The 20,716-nt window shown below is 42.3% G+C and overlaps 1 protein-coding gene and 1 long non-coding RNA gene across 2 annotated transcripts in view; both read left to right on the top strand.

Annotated features, from left to right (window-relative positions):
- Positions 1–276: 276 nt before the first annotated feature.
- On the top strand, positions 277–16,807 carry LOC118174008. The gene is made up of 2 exons (XR_004754492.1): positions 277–426; positions 15,877–16,807. It is a non-coding gene; the product is annotated as an uncharacterized LOC118174008 (long non-coding RNA).
- Positions 16,808–20,511: 3,704 nt separating this feature from the next.
- Positions 20,512–20,716, top strand: part of UBE2B (ubiquitin conjugating enzyme E2 B) — a 7,000-nt gene continuing 6,795 nt past the window's right edge. The window contains exon 1 of the mRNA XM_035338835.1: positions 20,512–20,666. Within this exon, the coding sequence (XP_035194726.1) occupies positions 20,623–20,666 (44 nt within the window). The 5' untranslated portion in view covers positions 20,512–20,622. The remainder of the gene's footprint in view (positions 20,667–20,716) is intronic.

Here is a 20,716-nt window from a genome sequence, read left to right as displayed (position 1 = left end):
AACTCTGAGACTTTTCACCCACTCTTGTAATGTTTCTGTTCTTTAACTGTGCCTGTGCAAAGTGCTGTGCAAGTGGAGAAAAACACAGTGCAGTTCAGCCAGCAGAAAGGACTCTAACCTCTTTTCTGTGACTGTTTTCTTGTCTGTCTTGTCCTGGAGCTCCTCTTAAGATAGGCAACACCTAAGTGATGTAGGCATTCTGTAGCCTGTCTATTTGAGTGAATGAGATTCTCTGTCTATTATAGCCATTGCATTTTTTTTTTTCCTTTCCTTCAGATTTCACTCCTCAGTTAATACTGCATCACAGTTCCTGTCCTGTTGACCTTCATCAGGGCCAAGCAACTGGAGACTTAAGCCGTAACAAGACTGCAAAAAAAGGACTGGAGCAAGAAGATGTGATGTATTCCTCTTTGACTTTCCTGCCAGGTAAATACGTGTTTTCTTCATAGCACTGCCAGTATCTTGTAGTGAAAGGAGCATGAACCCGGATGGGAAGAATTGTCCCCATGACTTTTAGAAGCATGTTAATATAATGCCCATGTTGTTTGGAGATACTACAGATGTCTTAAGTGGCAAAACAGGTACATGTAACCTACTAAAGATGCCTTGGTTAAGCTACTGCCTTGCTACCCAGCTCAGCATCAGTTCCCAAGCTCAGCTCCTAGCAGTGCCGTGTCCTGGCTGCTGCTTTAAATGCTTCCTCTGAATAGAGAGACTGAGGAGGGAAAATTTCTTTTGAAATCTATTTGTGTATGTGCTAAAGGACAAAGGAGAGCTGTGATATATTCACTGCATAGGAACATTTATTCTTAGATCATGACTTTGTTTCACTGGGGTTAACAAGTGTATTATTAGTAATAGCTAGTTACAAATAATAACCTGACCTTATTTTTAACCTAATACTGAATCAGATTTCATTGCAATACAATAGATTCACTGCTGTGCTTCGTTCTTTGGATATTATCGTTCAGAATTCCAGTGCCTTCCATCTTAGGTGTTAAAAATAAGTGGCAAGTTGGATAATTACTATTGTTCCAAATCTCGTTGTAGCCTTACATAACAATGTTCTCACCAAAAGCCTTATTTTAAGGGTGGAGTGGAAGAGCATGCTGTGGTAACCTGAAATTATTTGCACTACTGGAGCTGCATTATGCAAAGCCTACGTAGAACTGTATCTCTTCTTTTTTGAGGCAAGTTCGAGGGCCAGTTTAATATTCACGAAAGCCAAGATGCATGGACTGACTCAGATTTGGCATTGTAAGATCATGTGTTGTCAGCACACCTCAGTCCTGAGCACAAGCATCCTTGGTAATCCTGGATTGCCCAAGCAGAAACTACTAGTCATGCCAACTCCCTGCCAGTCAAAATATTTGTGAGTTTAATAATGGTAAATACATAAACATGCAAAATGAAATAACAATGGTGAATGACTTGGAAAGAGAATATCCCCAGGTGGCTGGAGCTACACTTGATAAACCTGAGCTTCCTCATTAGTAACACTGTGTTCTTAGCCTGTTGTGTCTCCAGGTTTCCTAGCTAAGACTAGTTACCGTTGTAGCCCTGAGCTGGGCCACCTTCCTCTACCTTTCCTCATCGTTTCCATGAAATACGTGTGACTTGAGAAGGATAAAAAATGGAAAGGTGCACTGGTCAGTCCTGAGAGCAAAAAATATCTCTCTTCAGCTGCAACAAACTCTCCAGCTCCCCTGGTGATCACAGTAACAACAAACCCTGATCTCTTCTATTTGAATAATACATTTTATTTATTTCATCCTCTATTTCTTTGCTTACTATGACCTCCATCCTTGGCTGATGTTTTGTCTTCCATCAAAGCTAGCATAGTTCATCTCCACTATGCTTTTACCTGTGTGTAACGTCCTTTCTTCCTCTTTTTCAGCCTCAGTTTATTAAATTTAGCCAAGTGATCCACAGCACCTAATAAGGTCTTGAAACACCATTCTAATCTGAGAAGCTTTTCTCCCTGAAGTTGTGTGTAATGACAGTAAATAATACATCATTACACACTTTACTGATAAAAATCTCTCAATTGACGGAAGAACATGAATTGACTGTGAATTGCCCTGTTAATCTCACTGGTAGGTGGTAATGCCAAAACTCTTGGCATTTCAGCTGGAATTGGAATCTTAGTGACAGAACATCCAGCTTTCTATTTGATATGTGTAGCATTAGTGGTAACTGCTGAGTACATTCACGAACAAAATAACACCCTCCTCTTGTTAGCCTCAGAGTACACATGTCCAGTACATTTTATGGCATGTCTGTTGTACAGATGCTACACACATGCAGCTGTTGGAAGCCCAAGCCAACAAATCCTGGAAGCTTACAAGCCTAAAAGCTGGCCTGGGCTGCCCAAGTTCATGCTGCACTTGAGCTGCGTTGGCTGAATAACTAACTGAATCTCCCTCATAGGCAGCAAGTGCATCCAAAAGCCGTCATTCTTACGTTCAAAGGCAGAAGCTAGTACTAACTGTACTTGCTACTGTGGTACACAGAGTTACACCCTCTGGAGTACGTATCTAGCACAAGCATAATGTTAATTTGTGTGCTTCACTGGTGTGGTTTTCCTCCTCGGATTACAAACTGAAAAGATCAATGAAATTATGGCTGTTATTTTCATTGGAAGTATAATTGCTCCGTAATTAAATAACAATATCAGGTGTGTTATCAGAGAGGAGAACTGGTTTCGGAAAAGTGTCATTACCTTGAGCAATTAAATTCTTTCAATTCCATAATGAATGTATATACAGGGTCTGTTACAATCGTGTTTGAACTCAGATGCACAGGACGAGAGAGAGAAATGTGCCACCTTCTCAAAGGGTGTCTTTCCTTCACAGAATCAGTGGCCCAGTGCCTTGGACACTGCACAGGAAGTCTAATTTTGATCTCCGTTTTACTCTCAAAAATAACCTTTCAAATATCTGTCTGAACTTCCTCAGAAGAATACTTATTTCAGAACCATCACCTTCCAGGGCACCGAAATTACAATATTAACTAGTCTCAACAGCATACCAGTGTTTAATCTACCAGCCCTGTGTTGCAGTTGATTCTAGATGAAGACCCTCAATGTACCTTTTCATAAGCTGCCCTCTCTGTCCTGACTGTAGTTACGCTTCCCTCAGATAATGGCATATATTACAAGGGAAAATAATTCATATTCATACTTCTAGTAGTCAAAACAACTTCAATAGTGCAGCTACTGCTGTTCTGATTTTTTGGCAGTGTTCCGTTGGAGACAGTAGGCAAATGTACGAAAATCTACCAGGAGTTACTCATGTATAGATAATATACCCAGTGAAAGAATTCCACAATAAAGGTGTGTACGTTGCAGTAGCCTTGAGATAGGGCTGACTTCTTTCGAAACAAGTTCTTCTGGTTTTATGTGACTATTTAATACACTTCTGTGTTCAAGAAAATAACTCTTGCTCGTACTCTGTACTGCAAAACCAGTATAGCAGGAGGCACCACAGGCTGGTGCACAGCTCAGGAGACAGGAGATATCTCTTGCATCTGCTGAAAAGATTTTTCAACTCTCACTTCCCCGTCTGTGAAGTGTTACAGATACTATTACAGATTTTGCTATTTGAGCAGATTTGTTTTGTTTTGATTTTAACTGAAATGCACTTTCTTCAAAGTGCAAGGTATCTTTAACAGGCAAGTCATAAATATTAGGTGAACAAACGCATTTTCTTATGACAGTAAATAATAAAAGCGAACAAGCTTCTGGGCAGCACCACTAAATGCAAATGCTTGCCTTTTATTCATAAGTTTTAAATGTACATGCTTTCTACACTATCATCCAAAAGAAAAATATATATACATACTCCTTTTAGAGAGGAAAGCCTATGATGTTAAAAAAAAAAAAGGCAGAGTGTCTGTAACATGTCTTTTTATTTACTGTATTTCTATGTTTTCTTTTGCCCCAAAAGATTCTGCAATGTTCAATGGCTTGCAGGCACAAAGATAAATTCAGTTATCCTGAAAAACAGCTACATCTAAAATGAAAAGAGAACCACAATAAGATTTTAGGTGCGAGAGTGACTAACCATTTATCCACTTTAAACTACCAATGCATATATTTCAAGTAGGAATGCTACCAGCAAAGTACAGTTTACTGCCGAGTGGAATCACGTATGAACAGGTGCTAGCAGTCAGAGTATAACACTTACCTGTGTATCCAAATCAATTTGAGTCTTTTTTTTGTGATGAGATCGTGAATTGTACTTTTTTGTGTGTTTGTAATTAAGGGGTGGAACAGATGGCAAAGAATTAAAGAGCTGCATCCATTAAATTAACATAGAGAATGTTTCCACATTATAATTTAATATAATAGGATTTTGCTTCAGTGAAATAAAACTATAGAGTCTGGTGCTTGGGAATGTTTACTATATGAGAAGCTTTACTGCTAAAAGATTTCACTGAGTCATGCTAGGAGTCTCTGCCAAATATCAATCATATGACCAATTCAATTTAAAAGGGTGTTTCTTCATGCCAATATATTTTGCATGCCACCCTAAAGTGAGCCTTTTTTTGACAATACACCTGTGGATTTTATGTAACACCAAAGGGGCACACTGCGGCCTGACTGCGTGTGTTTGAAAAAGAGTAGATATTAACAAGCAGAAGGTGGTATTAACAAGCTGGTCTGGTATTAAGAATTGTGTTTATAAAAAAAAGGAGTTGGGTTTGACGTGATTTCAAAGGTAGAGTTAAGGCAGACAATCCAAGTCAAACATAGATGCTAATAGGAATCGATGAATGTTTTGCCAGTTCCGGGAATCAAGATGCTGCTCTCTGGATGGCAATCAATTTCAAAAGTTCCAAGTCAAAAAAGGTTTTCATTTCAGTTGAGACAGGATTTTTAATTACTCTACGTAAGACAAAAAAAGAAAATCTGAAAGCAGAGGCATGGATTTTATAAGCAGCAGTGAACACTAGTAGGTTTTCTTAAATCTTAGAAAATATTTATACTTGGATGTAGATATTTGAGTGAAACTTGTCTTAGCTACATTTTGGGGATCATGTATTTTCTTTCTGAAATGCTTTTTTAAACCATGGTAAGCTACAGAAAATGTTCTGTACTAACGATTCTTTAGTAAGCTCCAGCTGCAGATGTGTAGCATCTCCCACGCAGCTCTGCCATGGTTAGCAATCAATACATTGTCTTCTGCATAAAAAGGCTGGTCCTCTGATAATCAGACAGTGGGATAAGGATGAAATCACTATGGAAAATAGCACTGCAAAGAGCACAAAAACTCAGTGTGCCACAGTGTCCCTGCTGCAACCCTTCCTGCCACTAAAATACACACAGATTAACCTGCCTCCGTGACTGCTGAATAAGAAAGTTAAAGGCACAAGCACACGTGCCATAGAAAGTTTGAATTACGCATCCCTTTGGTGTTCAATGCAATCTGTGAAATCACTGTAATGCTGTGTGGGGATAATTGAGAGGTCACAGGGGATTATGTGGACATTTAGGTTTCATTCTGGCTAGAGTGCGTTCGGCTCCAGTGATACCAACAAAATTGTTTCCATCTTCAGTAATGCTGCATTTGCTTCTAAGACTTACTGGAATAATAACATGTATTAAATTTACACGTTTACCTTTTAGTGAGATCACAGTTTTTCAAATTTTCAGTATTCAAAAACTGAAACCTTATTTCTGACACAATGGAGCTTTTCTATGTGATGTATGGAAATGAAGAGCAGGATGGATCAAAGATGCAGAATGTAAAACATTGCAGCTCTCTCAGAACAACAGCAGAACGTTGCTTTTACAGCAGTGGCTTTTGTCAAGGAACCTGATCCTTGGTGTTTTTATCTGCAGCTACTGCTGCATGGAACAAGGAGAATCGCTCCCATTTCCCGTTTCCTTTTTTCAGGAAAGGTAAACTGTGTCTGTATTTCTCCTATAAGCTCTCAGTGGAGGAATGTCCCTTACGTTGGCTGCTTCTCACTTCTCTAATTACTAGCTTATGGTTCCTCCCCTTGGAAATGTAGGGTCTTTTTTGGAGAACCATTCGCACAGATAAAGACGATAGTGTTACTAACAGTTTCTCCTTTGGCATCGTGCTCTTCACACAGCAGTAAAACGCGTTATGTGAGATAATTAGCAGCTGTATTCAAGTGACTCAAGGGAAGATCTGAGTTCTGAATTTGGAGAGGATGATTGTATATCTGATGTAATTTTATCTCATCACAGTCTGCATAAGCTTTCTATGCAACAGGACAGGGAACAGAGTTAAACAGTGAGTCCAAAATACTTATGCTAGGAGAATTACTATTTTGTTTCTACATCTGTTACAACTTTTTCTCCCTTCAATTTAAAGAATGCTGTTGAACAGAGGTTTCTGAAGAATGACTTTCACTGTCAGAACTGTACCACCCCACAAACAGCATGGTAGGAAGTCTGTTTGCAGCACTTCAGAACAATGCTTGATACTTTTTGTCGAGCACAAATAGTCCCTTTTTCTTAAAAACAACCTTTTTACTTCTAAGAGATACTTCAGCAGTTGAGCAACTGTGGCATGTTTTTTAAACATTCATGTAGGCAAAAAAAAATTAATATTCAACTCCTCTGCAGAAAAGCAAGCAAACAAAAAACATAGGAATAAAGGGAAAAGAAATGTTGGAGCTGCATGGTTGGTCTAAATTTGCGAGATTCTCGTGTGTAGCCTGTGGCTGGTAGTGCTGCAATCTGGGCACACCTTCAGCTGCAACAGTAAGTGCGATAGGTATTCCTGTACAGGGAGGCTATTCCCAATTGCTCACAAAAGCACTTGATTTTCCTCCAGTTTTGCTGCTTGTGTTATGGTTTCCTATTTCAGTGGTGGTGTATTTGCTAACTGGGCAGAGTGGCAGAAGTATACAGTTTACAGACAAATAATTAATAATTTCCTGGGAGCAGAGCATTTAACAGCAGAGTTTAGTTGATTATCTTCTCTGACTACCCTTTTAAAACCTCCTTTTTCACATGCATGAACAACCCCTGCACATTCTTAAAATAATCCAAATATCATTCTTCTGTGGGGAAAACATCAAATTTCAATACCAGTTCTAGCTAGTGTTTCCCATCAGTAGCTCTCAGTGCGCTTTGCACAAGTCAATACCACTTCACAGATGAGGAATCTGATGTGTTCAGCAATAGATTGTTAGCCCCAAATCATCTCAGCCAGCAGCACAGAAAGGAACACAATCCAGATATCTTCTGGGCTAGTGTCAGACCTTTAAATGGAAATGCCACTTTAAATGGAAATACATTTTATTTTTTATTCTCAGAGGATTTGCTAGCTCTGTCTCCCTTTCACACCTTATCCTGGAGCCTCAGAGATAGTGGTTTTCTTTCTGGGATCTTTCAAGTATTCTCTCCCATCTTCTGAGTCAGGATGCAGTGAACAAAATCTGCTTTTCTCAGCTCCAACTCGAACCCATAGCTCATCTGGATTTGGTTACATTAAGCTCCCATCTCCCTACTTTGAGCCCCCAAAATAAATTTTTAGATAGGATTATATGGGAAAACTCATTAGGAGAGGAAGAGATTTTAAAAACAGCCTGGCATCTGAATCTCAATGTAATCTCTTAGAATTGACCCAGTATTGAAGCACAGGGCATGGAGATGCGCTGGCTCAGTGCTGTGAGGAAGAGCCGTGTATGGCATGTACGTTTCATAAATACCAAGTTGTGAGCGATCTAAACTGCTGGTTACACCTGGCTGATGTCATTAAAGGTTTATCTGTAGTAGATCTGCTTTCTTCAGAGGGCCAGTGTGGTTTTTCACACCCACATGTGTACACTACCTACACTGAATCTTAGCTAATTCATAAAAAGAGCTGTTGCAGTTCACATCTGGCAGCCGACACTTCATGAATCCTGCCACAGAATGGGCATCACTCCTGCACAAACAGCCTGGCAGCAAGTCACAGGCCAGAGAACAAAATCAAATGGGCCACGTGATTCTTATGGCTGATACATAATGCAAAATTAAATAAGAAGAAATTAAGGTGTGCCCAAATTATTCTAATTTGGATGGTGTGAATTTTTCTTCCCTTGAAATGTTATCTAAAACTCTGTTCATATTTCAAGGTTTTATATAGTGAATGCTGAATTTAAATAGCTACCATGCTGTAAAGCCATAACAGAAGAGAAACACAAAAAATAAGATTGTTTATTTTTAATACTGTATTTTTTAGCATTCCAAGCTTTACATAGCTTTCTACCACTTTCAGCTGTCTAGCTCAGGGGGTCTGTACTTCTTTCTACCAATGTCAGTGGCCACATGGAAAATGCAACAGAAGCAAGCTAACGAAAAATGTGAAACGTGTTATAATAAATAGGAAAAGTTTTGCAGTAAGAATTATAATTGAATTGTACACTAACACATTGTATAACGCAGTGATTCAACAGGAACTGCTTCTCCCAGAAAATACAGTATAGACAAGACAGCCCCAATAACGTTTTCCATGTAGCCCCCATAGCACAGTTTCCGTATAACCCAAACCCCTGTAAATGTCAGCGAAGCGTGTGGAATAGCAGTTTAGCTTGCCTCTACCAGGGATGTTTCCAGTTGCAGCTTTGTCACCTCGCAGGTAACTCAGCCTCAGCGTTCACAGCCAGCGAATGCAACTGATCGTGGATACTGGTTGGCCTTGTGGATTGCCCTGTAGTTATTGCTGCTGTTAACGAGCAGAGTTCATCCTTCTGCAGAACTACCATCAATCAAGGCTGGTAATAGAAAAACACAAAATATAAAATGCCTCTTTTCTGTTAGTGTTTTGGTTTGTAAGTTATTTCTCTAAGTAGATTTTTCTTCCCACAAATGCATGTTTGCACGTTTTTCCTAACCTTGCACTGTTATGAGGCTTCTTCTTAAGTTATCTATGTATGCTGATCCCTGCAGCATGTCATTAATTCGTAGTACATTCAGTTAATTTAGACATGAATATTGGAGAAACTTAATTAGAACACGGCTACAGTATCATAGCTATGAAATTACTTTTTTTTTTTTTTTGCTTTAGATACCGAACAGGCCGAGGTGATTGTATGGCATCTCAGCATGTAAAGCCACGACTGCAGTTTTATGAGCACGCTGCCCTGGTTTGAGCAGCGCCTCTTTTCCCTGTGCTGCTCACACCCGCCCCTTCCCAGGCTACTGTCTGGCCTGTGCCACCACATCTTTGTGAGGCTGTCGTGAGGAAAAGGTTCCAATTTCAGAATGCCCATCTTTGGTCAGGTTATTTTAGTCAAGTTCAAGTCCTTGACCGGGTTCACTGTGCAACCCCAAATGCAATTACACCAACACAGCTTAAGACGTGCGACTGGAAACAACATGACTTTGGTCTGCAAACACCAGCACTGCTGCCAAAAGAAACATTAATTAAGCTGTACAGAATATTTGTTTTGAAACAATTTTGAAGTACAGTTTCAGAATGCTTGTAGATGAAATGTGTTTAGTTGTTAGGATAAAAGACTATAGCCAAAGCTAAAAATGGCTTCTAATTATACAGAACAAACAGATACAAAATTAGACTCTATGAAGTAGAGTCTAAATATGTAATACAGTGAGCATTTATATACTAGATATTTAATAATAAACAATACTAAATAAATATTTTTAAATCTTTCATGCCTGTCACCCTGCTCACCAGGCTACAGCCTACAACTATTGTTTAGCAGAAAAGGGGTTTCATGGGCCATGGTGACTAATGAGTATTTTCTCACAGCACTGTAAAAGTATGCTGAGAGAAGCTTCAGGCTAAAATGTTCCTTCTCACTTTTTTACCTGCTTTACTTTTGTTAATGATGCTGGGACTGGAAAACTTAGAGACAGCTGTGGAACTGTGATCTGTGAAATCTGTTGTTTAAACTCCTGCATGAAAGAAAATAACCTTTTGTTCAATCCGTACATAACATTTCTCACCTGGCAACTGTTTTCTCTTAAAATGATAAAACATTAAAACCTGAACTAAAAATAATCCTGTTAGCTGTTCCAGTTCAGGAAATTTCTATGAGCCAGGTTTTTTTTTTGTTTGTTTTATGAGTGTTATTACAAGTAAGTCAGTTCAGCAAATGCTGACTCCACAATCACAAATGGTTTCAAATAATCTTCATTTACTTTCTTTATTTTTAGAAACCATGGCAAAACTTTGGCCAGAACACTCAATCCAGCATTATCTTAACATACCTGGAATGATGACACAGTGGGTGATCATCCGCAAGAGAAATAAGTAACAGAAACTTTGGAAAAGCTGAGCTAATCAGTTGCTACTTACATCATTTTGTATCAGTTGAACATGCAATACCGATAGTATCTTGTGTCCCACCTTTCATTTTGGCAGCTTTTACATCTCTTGATTTGTTGTCCTTTTTGAGACCCTGGAACACTGTGTCAAAATAGATGTACACTAGAAATATTGGGCTTTGTTTTCACGCTTTCGTTCATATGAGAGGCTGTGTGTGTATGCCTCCAAGAGATAGACTGATAAACAGATACATACATACATATGTTTACGTTAACTTACATTAAATTCTGGTCAAAACATAACCAGAAACACAAGCCCAGTAAATATTTCTGTCGTCCAGGAAATATGTGGGGACCTGGGAAAGATGAAAAAAAAGACTTAAAAATTTTACCTAGCACCCAAATGCATTTCTGTTAGGTGCTTCTCCTTCTAGAGTTTTGAACACTACATCAGTACCTCGGCTAACTCAGCCTCAGGGTTTCCAGAAACAGGTGAAAATACAGAACCTCTATTGTCAAGAAAGTGTTACAGTTTTGGCGTTATGATACTTGGCCATACATTTACTAGTCATGCACAGATCACCAAGGTATGTCCCGTGTTCCCTAGGTGGAAACCTTTTTAGAAGTGAAAAAAGTTCTGATGCTGGTGTTTAAAAAACCACCTATAAAATACAGATGTGATGAGACGGGAGAAGTGGGAAAGCATCACCATAACACAGTCTTTGAAGTTTGATCCTTCGTGTGTTTTTCACACTGTATTTACTCTAACAACAGATGTGGAGGCTCTAGTTCAGTGGTTAAACGTGCCATCCAGTCATCCTGCTGTAGAAGTTGGTGACTATGCGCTTGAATCCGGTGCACTTGCAGCTGAATCTGTGCTCAGTTGTTCTGCTGCATACGGATGGAGCGCTGAATGGAGGTCCAGTCTAAAATAGCAAATTCCTGTCTTGCAAAATCGACATTCAGTTTTCACCACAATTACACTCATTTGACTGAACTTTAGGAAGACATATAGCTGAGCCAGTATCGGTGTGTTGTTACTTCAAAGATATTTTTCTGCAGTAACACTTCAAGAAAACCAGTTCTCACCTTCGAAAACACCGGACCATTCTGACAGGCATTGAAAAGAGCACTTCTCTTTTTCACTTTTTAGTTCAACTTCTAGGTTTTTGTTAGTTTCATTTTTTAGTTTCATGTGTAGTTCTACATCTTTGTTATTCCCTCTGTGGTTCAAAATAGGTTTTAATTCTGTTTCTTGTAAGAAGGCTTTCAGCCCTGGTGAGAATCTGATTACAAAAAGTGAAATGATCTAAGCTACAAGAAAGAATATTTTCTCTTACAATTATAAAATGGTATGTCAGCATAGAAATTAAATCTGTCTATTTAATCTGATCTAAAGTGAGAGTGCGAACTTCCCTATGAGCAGTTCCAAGTACACTGCCTCTGGCCATGTTGACAACGGAGCTTGTAGCAAAGGACAAAGCAGATGGTAACCTGCAAAAGTGTGCGAGTCCTTTGCAGTAACAAATGCTGACACCGTGTCTATCTAAAAGGCTCCCATACACACGACACTCGTGGTTACAATTATGGCTCCTTAACATGCCCTGGGATTTCCGAGGGTGAAAGCAAGCATGCAGAGTTATTATATCCTTGTTAGAAAGGGTCACAGGGATTACATCCCTCCTCAGACCAGGGGCTGATGGAAGACATCCCGTGAACTTGAGAGGCAGGACCAGGCTCTATAGCCACACCTGCTGGCTAGGTAGCTGAGCACAGGGCGGTGGGGTTCACCTAAAGATACGAGTAACTTTGAGATAGATCACTGCAGAAGAATTGAACGATGCTTAATACGGTATCACACCATGATCCCCTCAATGTGTCATAAAGAAAAATGATAAATGTTTTTAAAAAGTTCTCTGTGGAGTTTCTTTGTGGTAAAGTCCAGCATTCAACAAGTTAAAAACAAATGAAAAATGCTATTTCTGTAGCATTTCCTAAGCAACCACAATCCATTGGCCGTTTTTAATGCATTATAAGATGATTGTATGGTGCATGCTGTTTTGACTAAGGAGTTTCATTTATTCGCAGCAGGGGACAGCAAGCTGTTTTCTCCTCATTGCCTGGAGTGGGATTTCTCCTCACCCTACGCAGTGCCACGTCCCGTGCCTTTCCAGTATGAAATGTGTGCCGCATGAGGATCAGGCTCAGCACAGCAAAGAGTTGGTCAGTGTCTCTGAATCTGCTCTCATTTGTGTAGGAGAATGTGTAATTAACATTTTTGTCAGATATCTTACAGAATTTGGGGGAAATGCAGCCTTTTGGGGACCCTATGGGACATAGAAGGTCCTCTGAGCACCTCTCCTGTGCTGCAGTTTTCTGTTAGCAGACTGGTAGGAACTGAATCCCACACATTCTGCTCATCACTTCTGGGGAGTCTCAGCATCCCACTACACAAGCACTAACAAAACACAAATTTATTCACGAGCAACTACAGTAACTTGGATTATGACAGCAAAGATCAAAAAAGAAACCAGTAGTCTTAATGATTCATAAAAATGCATTAATTCTGAAAAAACACTTAACATACTTGTATATCATGTATTTTGCTATCAAAGCCACTTCAAAGGTCTTCAAAGTTTCAGTTTTTACCTTTTTATATTCTAGTGACTAATAAAACGCTACTCTTCAATCAGTCCATCTCTGATCAAATAGTTAGGCCACAGCACATCTGAACGTGAGATCCTGTCGGTGGGGTTTATTTGCAAGCAAGGCAGTAAAATACCAGGACGGTTCTTTTAGGAGAAAGCTGCCCACAGTCACAGGTAGTACGCTGTGGTGGGAGCACACAGAAGCACGCCGACATCAGGTCACAGTCTATAGGAGTCACTATTTACAAGCACGCACACAATTGTAAACTTAAATCTGTTCCTTTCAAAAGTTCCTAGCATTAGGTTATAGAGTCTTTTCACCTAGTGCTGTTCAGTTTCTGTTCCCTGCTTAAATTCTCTCTCTCTTTTTTTTTTAATGTCATTGCACCTCCTTCAGTAACATCTAGGATGTCTGGGTCTTATTCTATTGCTGTGTAACCTAGTTCACTTTTTTGGCTCACCTTACTGAATTGGCACAGGGGGTGGGTGGAAGGTGAGTTGTTATTTTAGCTCCCAGTTCTAGGGTAGGTAAGGGCCCCAGAGTTTTATCTAAATTATACTGGAGAAAAGATTCCCTTTAGGAGCAGTCTGCTGGCTGCAGACTGTCCCAAAATACTCCTCTGCTTTGTTAGACAGGGTTATGAATGGACCCTCCGAGTAGCTGTGGCAACCACACACGAGTCTGAGATTTTTCAGCTTGCAATGCTCCTCCTTTCTCTCCAGAGCTGATCCTGTGTCCTGATATCTTTATTTCCATGTTGCATTTATGTGTGCTGCCCTTCCGTTTAAGGCTCTGTGGATATTATTCACATGCACAAGTAGAGCCTGAAGTTCTTACAGCCTTGTGGGTTTTGAGCACGGAATAGGAAACGACAAAGATACCACAAGCTCATCAGCTTGGGGCTTCTTGCCACTTAGGAAACCGTAGCTTCATTGGCCATAGCTTCTTCCTCCAACACAAAACGTCTGCTCTGAGCATGGCAGAAGACACGATGGTTCTGCAGCCAGCAGGCCAGGCAGCTCAGGTGGATTTGGTCACCCTGCTGTGTCCAGACCTAAGGTCAGTGTTTCCAGACCTTACATTCCTGTACCTGTGCTGTGTCTCACGTCCATACGTTGCTTTTCTGGGGGTTGTCACCCAACTTTGACTGCCTGTCTTTAGCTTCTTACAGAAAAAGGCCCAGGTGATAAAGGTTGGATCCCTACACCAACGGAGACGTTCATCCCTCAGCAATTCAGAATGTTGAATTATTGCCTAGCGAGGGTGATCTGAAGCATTTTCTGAGAGTTTCTGCTTCTCTCCCTAGTCCATTCAGATGAAGAGCAGACTCCTCTAACCAAATAAATCAGATGTCTGAAATAGATGGGTTAATACACTTCTAAATGTACAGGAGGGCATTGCCATAATTGTGAAAGACTGTTCTCCGTTCCTCGATTTTCATTTGCATTTCCAGCTGCCACAGCTGGATAAAGGCAGCCAAGTTTGAGGTGGGTCACTTTATAATGCCCCTTCATGTGTGACTTCTCCTGAAAGAAACCCAAATAAAAACAAGTACACCTGGAAGCTCTCTAGATGTTTGTGAAAGCATTTTGAAGGGTTAAAAAGAATTCTGAGGGATCCAAATAACAGTGGATGAACTGTTTTCCCTCTCTTCTCTCATACAGCTCAGTTCATTCAAAGTTACATTTCATTTCATGTAATAAACATGGCTGTCATCACTGACACCTTTCGAAAATGTATCTGTAAAACGGCCAACACATCATCAAGAGCAAATGCTTCAGAGATGTAAATAGATTTCCCACTGAATATCAGAGTTTGGCAAGGATGTAGCAGAACCAGACAGAACTGAACTGCAGTGCTCTCCCCTCCGAGCAGCACAGCCAGCCTTTCTGCGAGTGCTGCGATTCAGCCACCAAAGGAAATCTTGGCCACCAGGCTGTCATTTCCCCCGTCCCCCGAATGAATGAGATCCTTCATTCCTCTGACGCAACAGCACTGCTGTGGCCAATGAAAGAATGAGTCAGAAAAGCCTGCTAGTGAAAGCTTCTGTGGTCTGTGCTAAACAAAGTACTTCATATTTTATTTGTTCCAGTTTTCATGGTGATAATAGGTTATTGGCGATGCCTGGTATCACTGCTGGCATTGTGGATTTGTAGATGTGATTTTTGCTTGTCATTTATTTTAAGACTTACTGAGCGAGCTCTCTGTGTGGAAGAACCCATTTTAGGTATGCTCTTGAAACTGAAACAGAGCAAGCCACTAAGAAATAAAGTGCATCACAATTACATTATTCTTCCTCCATCTGCTCTCTCTCAAATCTCCTTATGACAGGAAATTGCCTATTGGATTTTTGATTTTTCTTAATGGAAATGGCAAAACCTAAATCCATTCCCGTTCCCACTGATATCAGGGGAAACAAGATTCAGTGTCTGAACAGAACAGGGTTTTTTAATCCATTAGCGTCTGTAACTGCATTTCAGTGAATGTAGTAATTATGACATCAGTGAATTCAAATTAGCTTAAATGCTTATGACACTGTGGACTGGCACTTAGGCTACTGAATCTCTTTGGCACTTCTGAAAAGCCCAACTTCTCTAATTAGCAATCTCTGATGTGTTACATTCTTCATCTGTGGACGTTCCCAATTAAACTGACTGAACCACTCCTATAAGCTAAGGCTGCATGCTGTAAGGGGTTTCTAGTAGGGGATGCCATTTAGCAGATTAATTAGAACACTGTACAAATGCGCATTCACGTATTCGATTGCACTAATAAGAAGAAAGCATACTGCATTTTGACAAATTAAAGTACTGTTATCTTCTGCTCACGTTAAACCGTTTTACAAATGTAGTATGTAAGCAGCGAAGTCGTAACTCAGCTCAGCCAGGTGCTTCTGAATGTATGCATTTCTCACATCCTAAACCTCCCTGCCCATGTAAACGCCAACGTAACAAATGACATTCACTTTGCAGAGCAGAAGGGCTTCCTGCACGTCTCGGGTGACTTCTGGGGCAGTGCTCGGGGAGATTCGCTGCGCGGGGAAGCGGCACACCCCTCAGCAGGTTTCGCTTCCAGATTTCTGTTGGTTAACACAGGCTGCGGTTGTTTCATATTAGATAGATGCTTCTTCATTGGTGGTGTTAGAAATGCACACAAGTACTGGTAAAGAATGTTATGAACTTTGATAGTAAGAGTTCCTCTAGGATAAGTGGACTGCATCTGCCAGTACGACAGTGAGCTGGGGATATTTTCCGTGCCTTTTTAGGATGCTGGACTCCAGGAAGTAACACCCTGACAAAGCTGGGCTCCTTTTAAAAATACCCTGAAGGTGAGGTGTCAAACTGCTTGAAAAATGGTACATCATAAACAGATAATACATCAGCTGGTGAAAACAGATACAAAATTGCATACCATATTCTTAGCCTAGCATCCTCATGGGGATGGCCGAAACACATTAAAAATCTCTCATCAAAGAGCCTGCTGTCTTCACGTCTGAAATGTATCCAAGCACGCAGCACTGCTGTGCTCCTCACTGTACTTCCTCTCTCGGAGGAGGATACATAAATTCAGATCCTTCCAGCTGACTCATTCTGCACTGTAGACTATATTTGAGGTTTGAGAATAAAGGAATTATCTGTGCTTATTAAGCTATTTACCTCCATGTTTATAGTTCAACATTACCAAAATAGCTGCTGCAGTGTACTGTTATTATTACCAGCAATCAATATCTAACAGTATGAATGAGAGCATAAGGAATGGAATTATCACTCTTCTCTCCAATTACAAACCTGCTCTATAGAATTTTAGTTTCTATATTATTTTCCTTTTGCTAATGCTACATTGCACGTAAAAGTTCACGGTGTATAACCCGAAAAAGAAATAAATAACCAGAAATCCATTTAATAAGAAGCAGGTTTTGTTTTTTAGAAAAGGCAATTCTCAGGGCATGAAAGGATGGACTTTCAAGAAAACCTCTCCTCCTACATCAGAATTGACTCTGTGAGCCACAGAGTGCCCTAATTTCCCAAAGTCATCCATGTCCTAATGCTACTACAATTAGCAACTGCTTAATGTAGGTGATGAGAGACAGAAGCACTTCTGCACAGCACCCCCGCTATCAATGGCAGGACAAAACAGCAGTGATTAAAAGAGATGAGGCAGTACAGGAAGGACAAGATGGGAGTAGGGCAGGACCAGCAAGCTACTGCAACAGCAGGGAAGACAGTTGGTAAAGTGGTTGCTTAGCAAAATGGACTGGCTCAAAATTAAAGTAGTAAACATTTTTAATCGACTCTGCAGATCATTTCAATTGGAAGTCTTAAACTATTATTATGAAATAAAACCTGTTTCTCAATAAATAATTAAACTTCCAATATCTGTATGATGAAGCACTACAAGAAAAAAGAATCTTGATCTGAAAGCAATAATATTTATTTAATGTTCAGTCTTGCAGGTGGGTTATTCAATTGAATCAGAGTACGGTAGGGTGAGAGCTGGTGTCTCCAGCTAGGAGAAAATCCAAGGTGATTGATGTCCTGACCAAAAATCTTGCAGAAAATTCATGGAAATGTGTCCCAACTCCAATGTTCCTGTGGAGCTTTTACGGGAGATCTCCCCGCTGCACCATTAACAATCCCTCTTCTGTCTGGGGATGGCACAGCGCTGGTATAAGGAGTACACCACCCCTTTTGTGGCCAATGTGCGCTCAGTATCCTGGGAAGAGAGCCAGAGCAACGTGATGTAATCCACAGCTGACAAAAAAACGCCACCTGGGGAAGCTGGAGCAGCACGCAGTCTGAGCCACGAAGCTGACCTTTGGATTAAAGAAGTGGTGGCCTTTCAGCCAGTTCTGCTTTCTCTCTGCTGGCCTGACGTAGCTGGGGTTCCGCCTCGAGGAGAACACGCACAGCTTGCTAAGGTCATGCAGGGAAGTGCCTTTGTACAGAGGTACACGCGGTGACAGCACCCCGCGGTCAGGCTATTTCATAGCTCACCAGCATTCACACATGTCCTTCCACTATTTTCCTGAAACGTTCCCATGAACATCAAAACTTTCAACCCCAGCCTGAATTTTACTCTAGGGGAGGTACTCGCCCTGCTCCTCGGGGAGAGGCAGGTGTGGTGGCCCTGGGCTTCGCTGGTCGGTGGTGTGCCCCTGAGTAAAGCAAGTAAATATGTGCACACTGTGCTGGAGTGTATTCAAGGAATAATTGGCTGAATAGCTGGATATTTTGGGGGCCCCACGCGCGGTTGTTTTCTGCAGGGTGCTTTTCTGAGCGCTTCAGGTGGGCCCAGAGGCAGTAACAGGCTCAGGGACTGGGACTGGGGCTGGCAGCAGGGAGGCACTGGAGGTAAACCCCTCAATTCTCCTCTGTACTTTGGCACCACTTACTTGCTTCTATGAAGGAGCTAAAGGTGAGAGCAAATCAGTCATTTCTTTGCCACCTGCCCTTCTCTTTGCTCCCGAGCATTTTGGGAAAAAGGCCGCCTGCTGCAGAGCAGCGTGGTACCTGGCACAGGACGGTACCCAGGGCGCTCCTCAGCTGCTGCAAGGAGCGAGAACAAAAGTGGTGTCTAACAGGTGACTCAGCTTGTTCATTTCCCTAATTTTGGAGTCTTGGGTCTGGCCGATGTTAATGCAGACATCTCCTCCCAGAGGGACACGACAGCATGAAAGGGAGAGTGACCTGGAAAAAGGAATCATTTCTACCAGGAGCATGGACTGCTCTGACAATCAGGAAAGCAAGTAGCTCGCTTCATTCTTACTTTTCAAGCTTCTCATCTTATGAAGGGATAAAGTTATTTGAGAAATGCTCTGGGTTTACAAAAATTCTACACAAATGTAGTGTTTACTAAAGATTAAAATAGAATGGCTATGCTGCAAAGTGCTGCCTTTTAATGTAACATATTCCTTTATCAAACATCATTTCTGGGGAAAAACAGGAATCAAAAACACAACTAGAAAGAAATTTCTGATGAGAAAGTTTTTTCACCTATATATGCCATGCAATCAACAGGACAGAAATTGCAGCTGGTTCTTCAGAGGGAAAAGAATAAAAATAAATAAATAAAGCTTTCAATTTCCTAATGAAGTTACCAGCCACACCTGTTTGACTGCCAGGTACGACTAAAAAGAAGACTTTAAATTAGATAATGCCAACACCTGTGAGGCCATCCTGGTGGGTATGGCTTTGTCCAAGCCCACGGTGCCGGCCAGGAGGAGGACAGATGATCAGTGCCCTCTGCTGCGAGCACTCAGCGTGCTCGTGCACTGCCAGCCCCGCTGCGGGGGAGCCTCCTGGCTGCTGTGGAAGGGCCCGGAGCTGGCCTGCATCAGGCTTCTTCCAAAAATAATGATTTTAAAATAAATAAAGATGATGGGCTTGGCTGACGCCTGCATTCAAGGAAGCAGCAGAAGGGAAGCTTTGAGGAAGCTGCTGTGACCACTTGTTTCTTTTGCTCTTCCCCAGTGGTAGCAAAGGAGAAGAAACACTGTTGCTGTTGTGATTCTGCTGGAAAAGTTCAGGAACCAAGTGGAAACTGTGTAGGATTTCTGAATTAACTCATCTGTTGGTGCCTGCCAGGGGCTTTTCCACGCAGCTGGTGGCTGCCCCCAGGAGAGGTGTGGAGGTGCTGTGGGGTGGGGGTGTTGGGGCTGACTCGAGCAGCCCTTTGGGTAGGGGATGCGCTCACTGCCAGGCCTGGGCGCATGTTAAGAGCGGAATAATGAATGATGTTGAACTGGTGTTAATTATTTACACAGGTCCAAGCTTGCGCTTGGTTTTTACAGTCTACTTTCTCCCTCCTGAATTAGCTGGAGCTAAATATAAACTGCAGAAAGCTGGAGGACCAGCGGCGGAATGTAAAATTAAAGCACGTCTGTGGGGAGAAGGAGGAAACTCGGGACAAGAGGGCTGCGTGGTGGGAGATGTTTGTCACGAGCGCAGGGAATGGCGTGTTAGTGGCTGGGGAAGGACTGGTCCTTGCTCCTAAGCTTCCTGAGAAAGCTTGCTGCCTTGCAGCGTCAGGCTTTGTGCAAGTTTTTACGTGTGTACCTCACTTCACGCATGGTTTCACTGAGGTGGAAGAATGGGCTAAGGTTTGGGGTTGATACCCTTGAAGGGCAGGTTCTTGAACTGCCAGGCCAGGTACGGGTACCCAGGGCAGCCCCTTCCCAAAGGCACCCGGTGCCACCAGGCTGCCGAAGCGCGGCTGTGGCACAAGCTGTGGTAAGAAGCCGATTTTGGCCTTTGGGCCGGACTACAGCCGCGATCGCCGCTCCGTGAGCGCCCGGCAGCGGGACGAGGACGGCATTGATCTGTGGCGCTTCCTTACGGGTCGTGCGGTGTTTTTGTGACCTCCCAAAAACACGAGCCCTGAGCACGGCGGCACACAAACACGCAAATCCCGCTTCTGGGGCTGGCTGGGAACCGGGCCAGGGCCTCGAAGCGGCCAGCTGGAGCGACGGCACTAAGCAAAAATGAGGGAAAAAAACCCAAAACCCAAAGTGAGGCCGGGCAGCCCCCCCCCCCCCCCCGGCGGGGGGCGTGGCGCGGGGCGACCGCTCCCCCCCCCCCACCCCCCTCCCATCCGCGTGACGTCACGGGCCCGGCGGCGCGGCCCGCCCCCCGCGGAGGGAGACGCCATTGCGGGTTGTTTGTGCGGGCGGCGGCGGGAGGCGGTGCTGCGGCCCGGGGGGACCGTGTTCCGCCGCCATCATGTCCACCCCGGCGCGGCGCCGGCTGATGCGCGACTTCAAGAGGTGAGGGGCGGGGGGGGGGGGCTGAGGTGTGAGGGACGGGGCTGGGGGGG

Source organism: Oxyura jamaicensis, chromosome 13 (assembly GCF_011077185.1).
Source record: "Oxyura jamaicensis isolate SHBP4307 breed ruddy duck chromosome 13, BPBGC_Ojam_1.0, whole genome shotgun sequence".
Taxonomy (NCBI): Eukaryota; Metazoa; Chordata; class Aves; order Anseriformes; family Anatidae; genus Oxyura; species Oxyura jamaicensis.
Note: the sequence above shows the minus strand (reverse complement) of the source record. Positions and strands in the feature narration are given on the sequence as shown.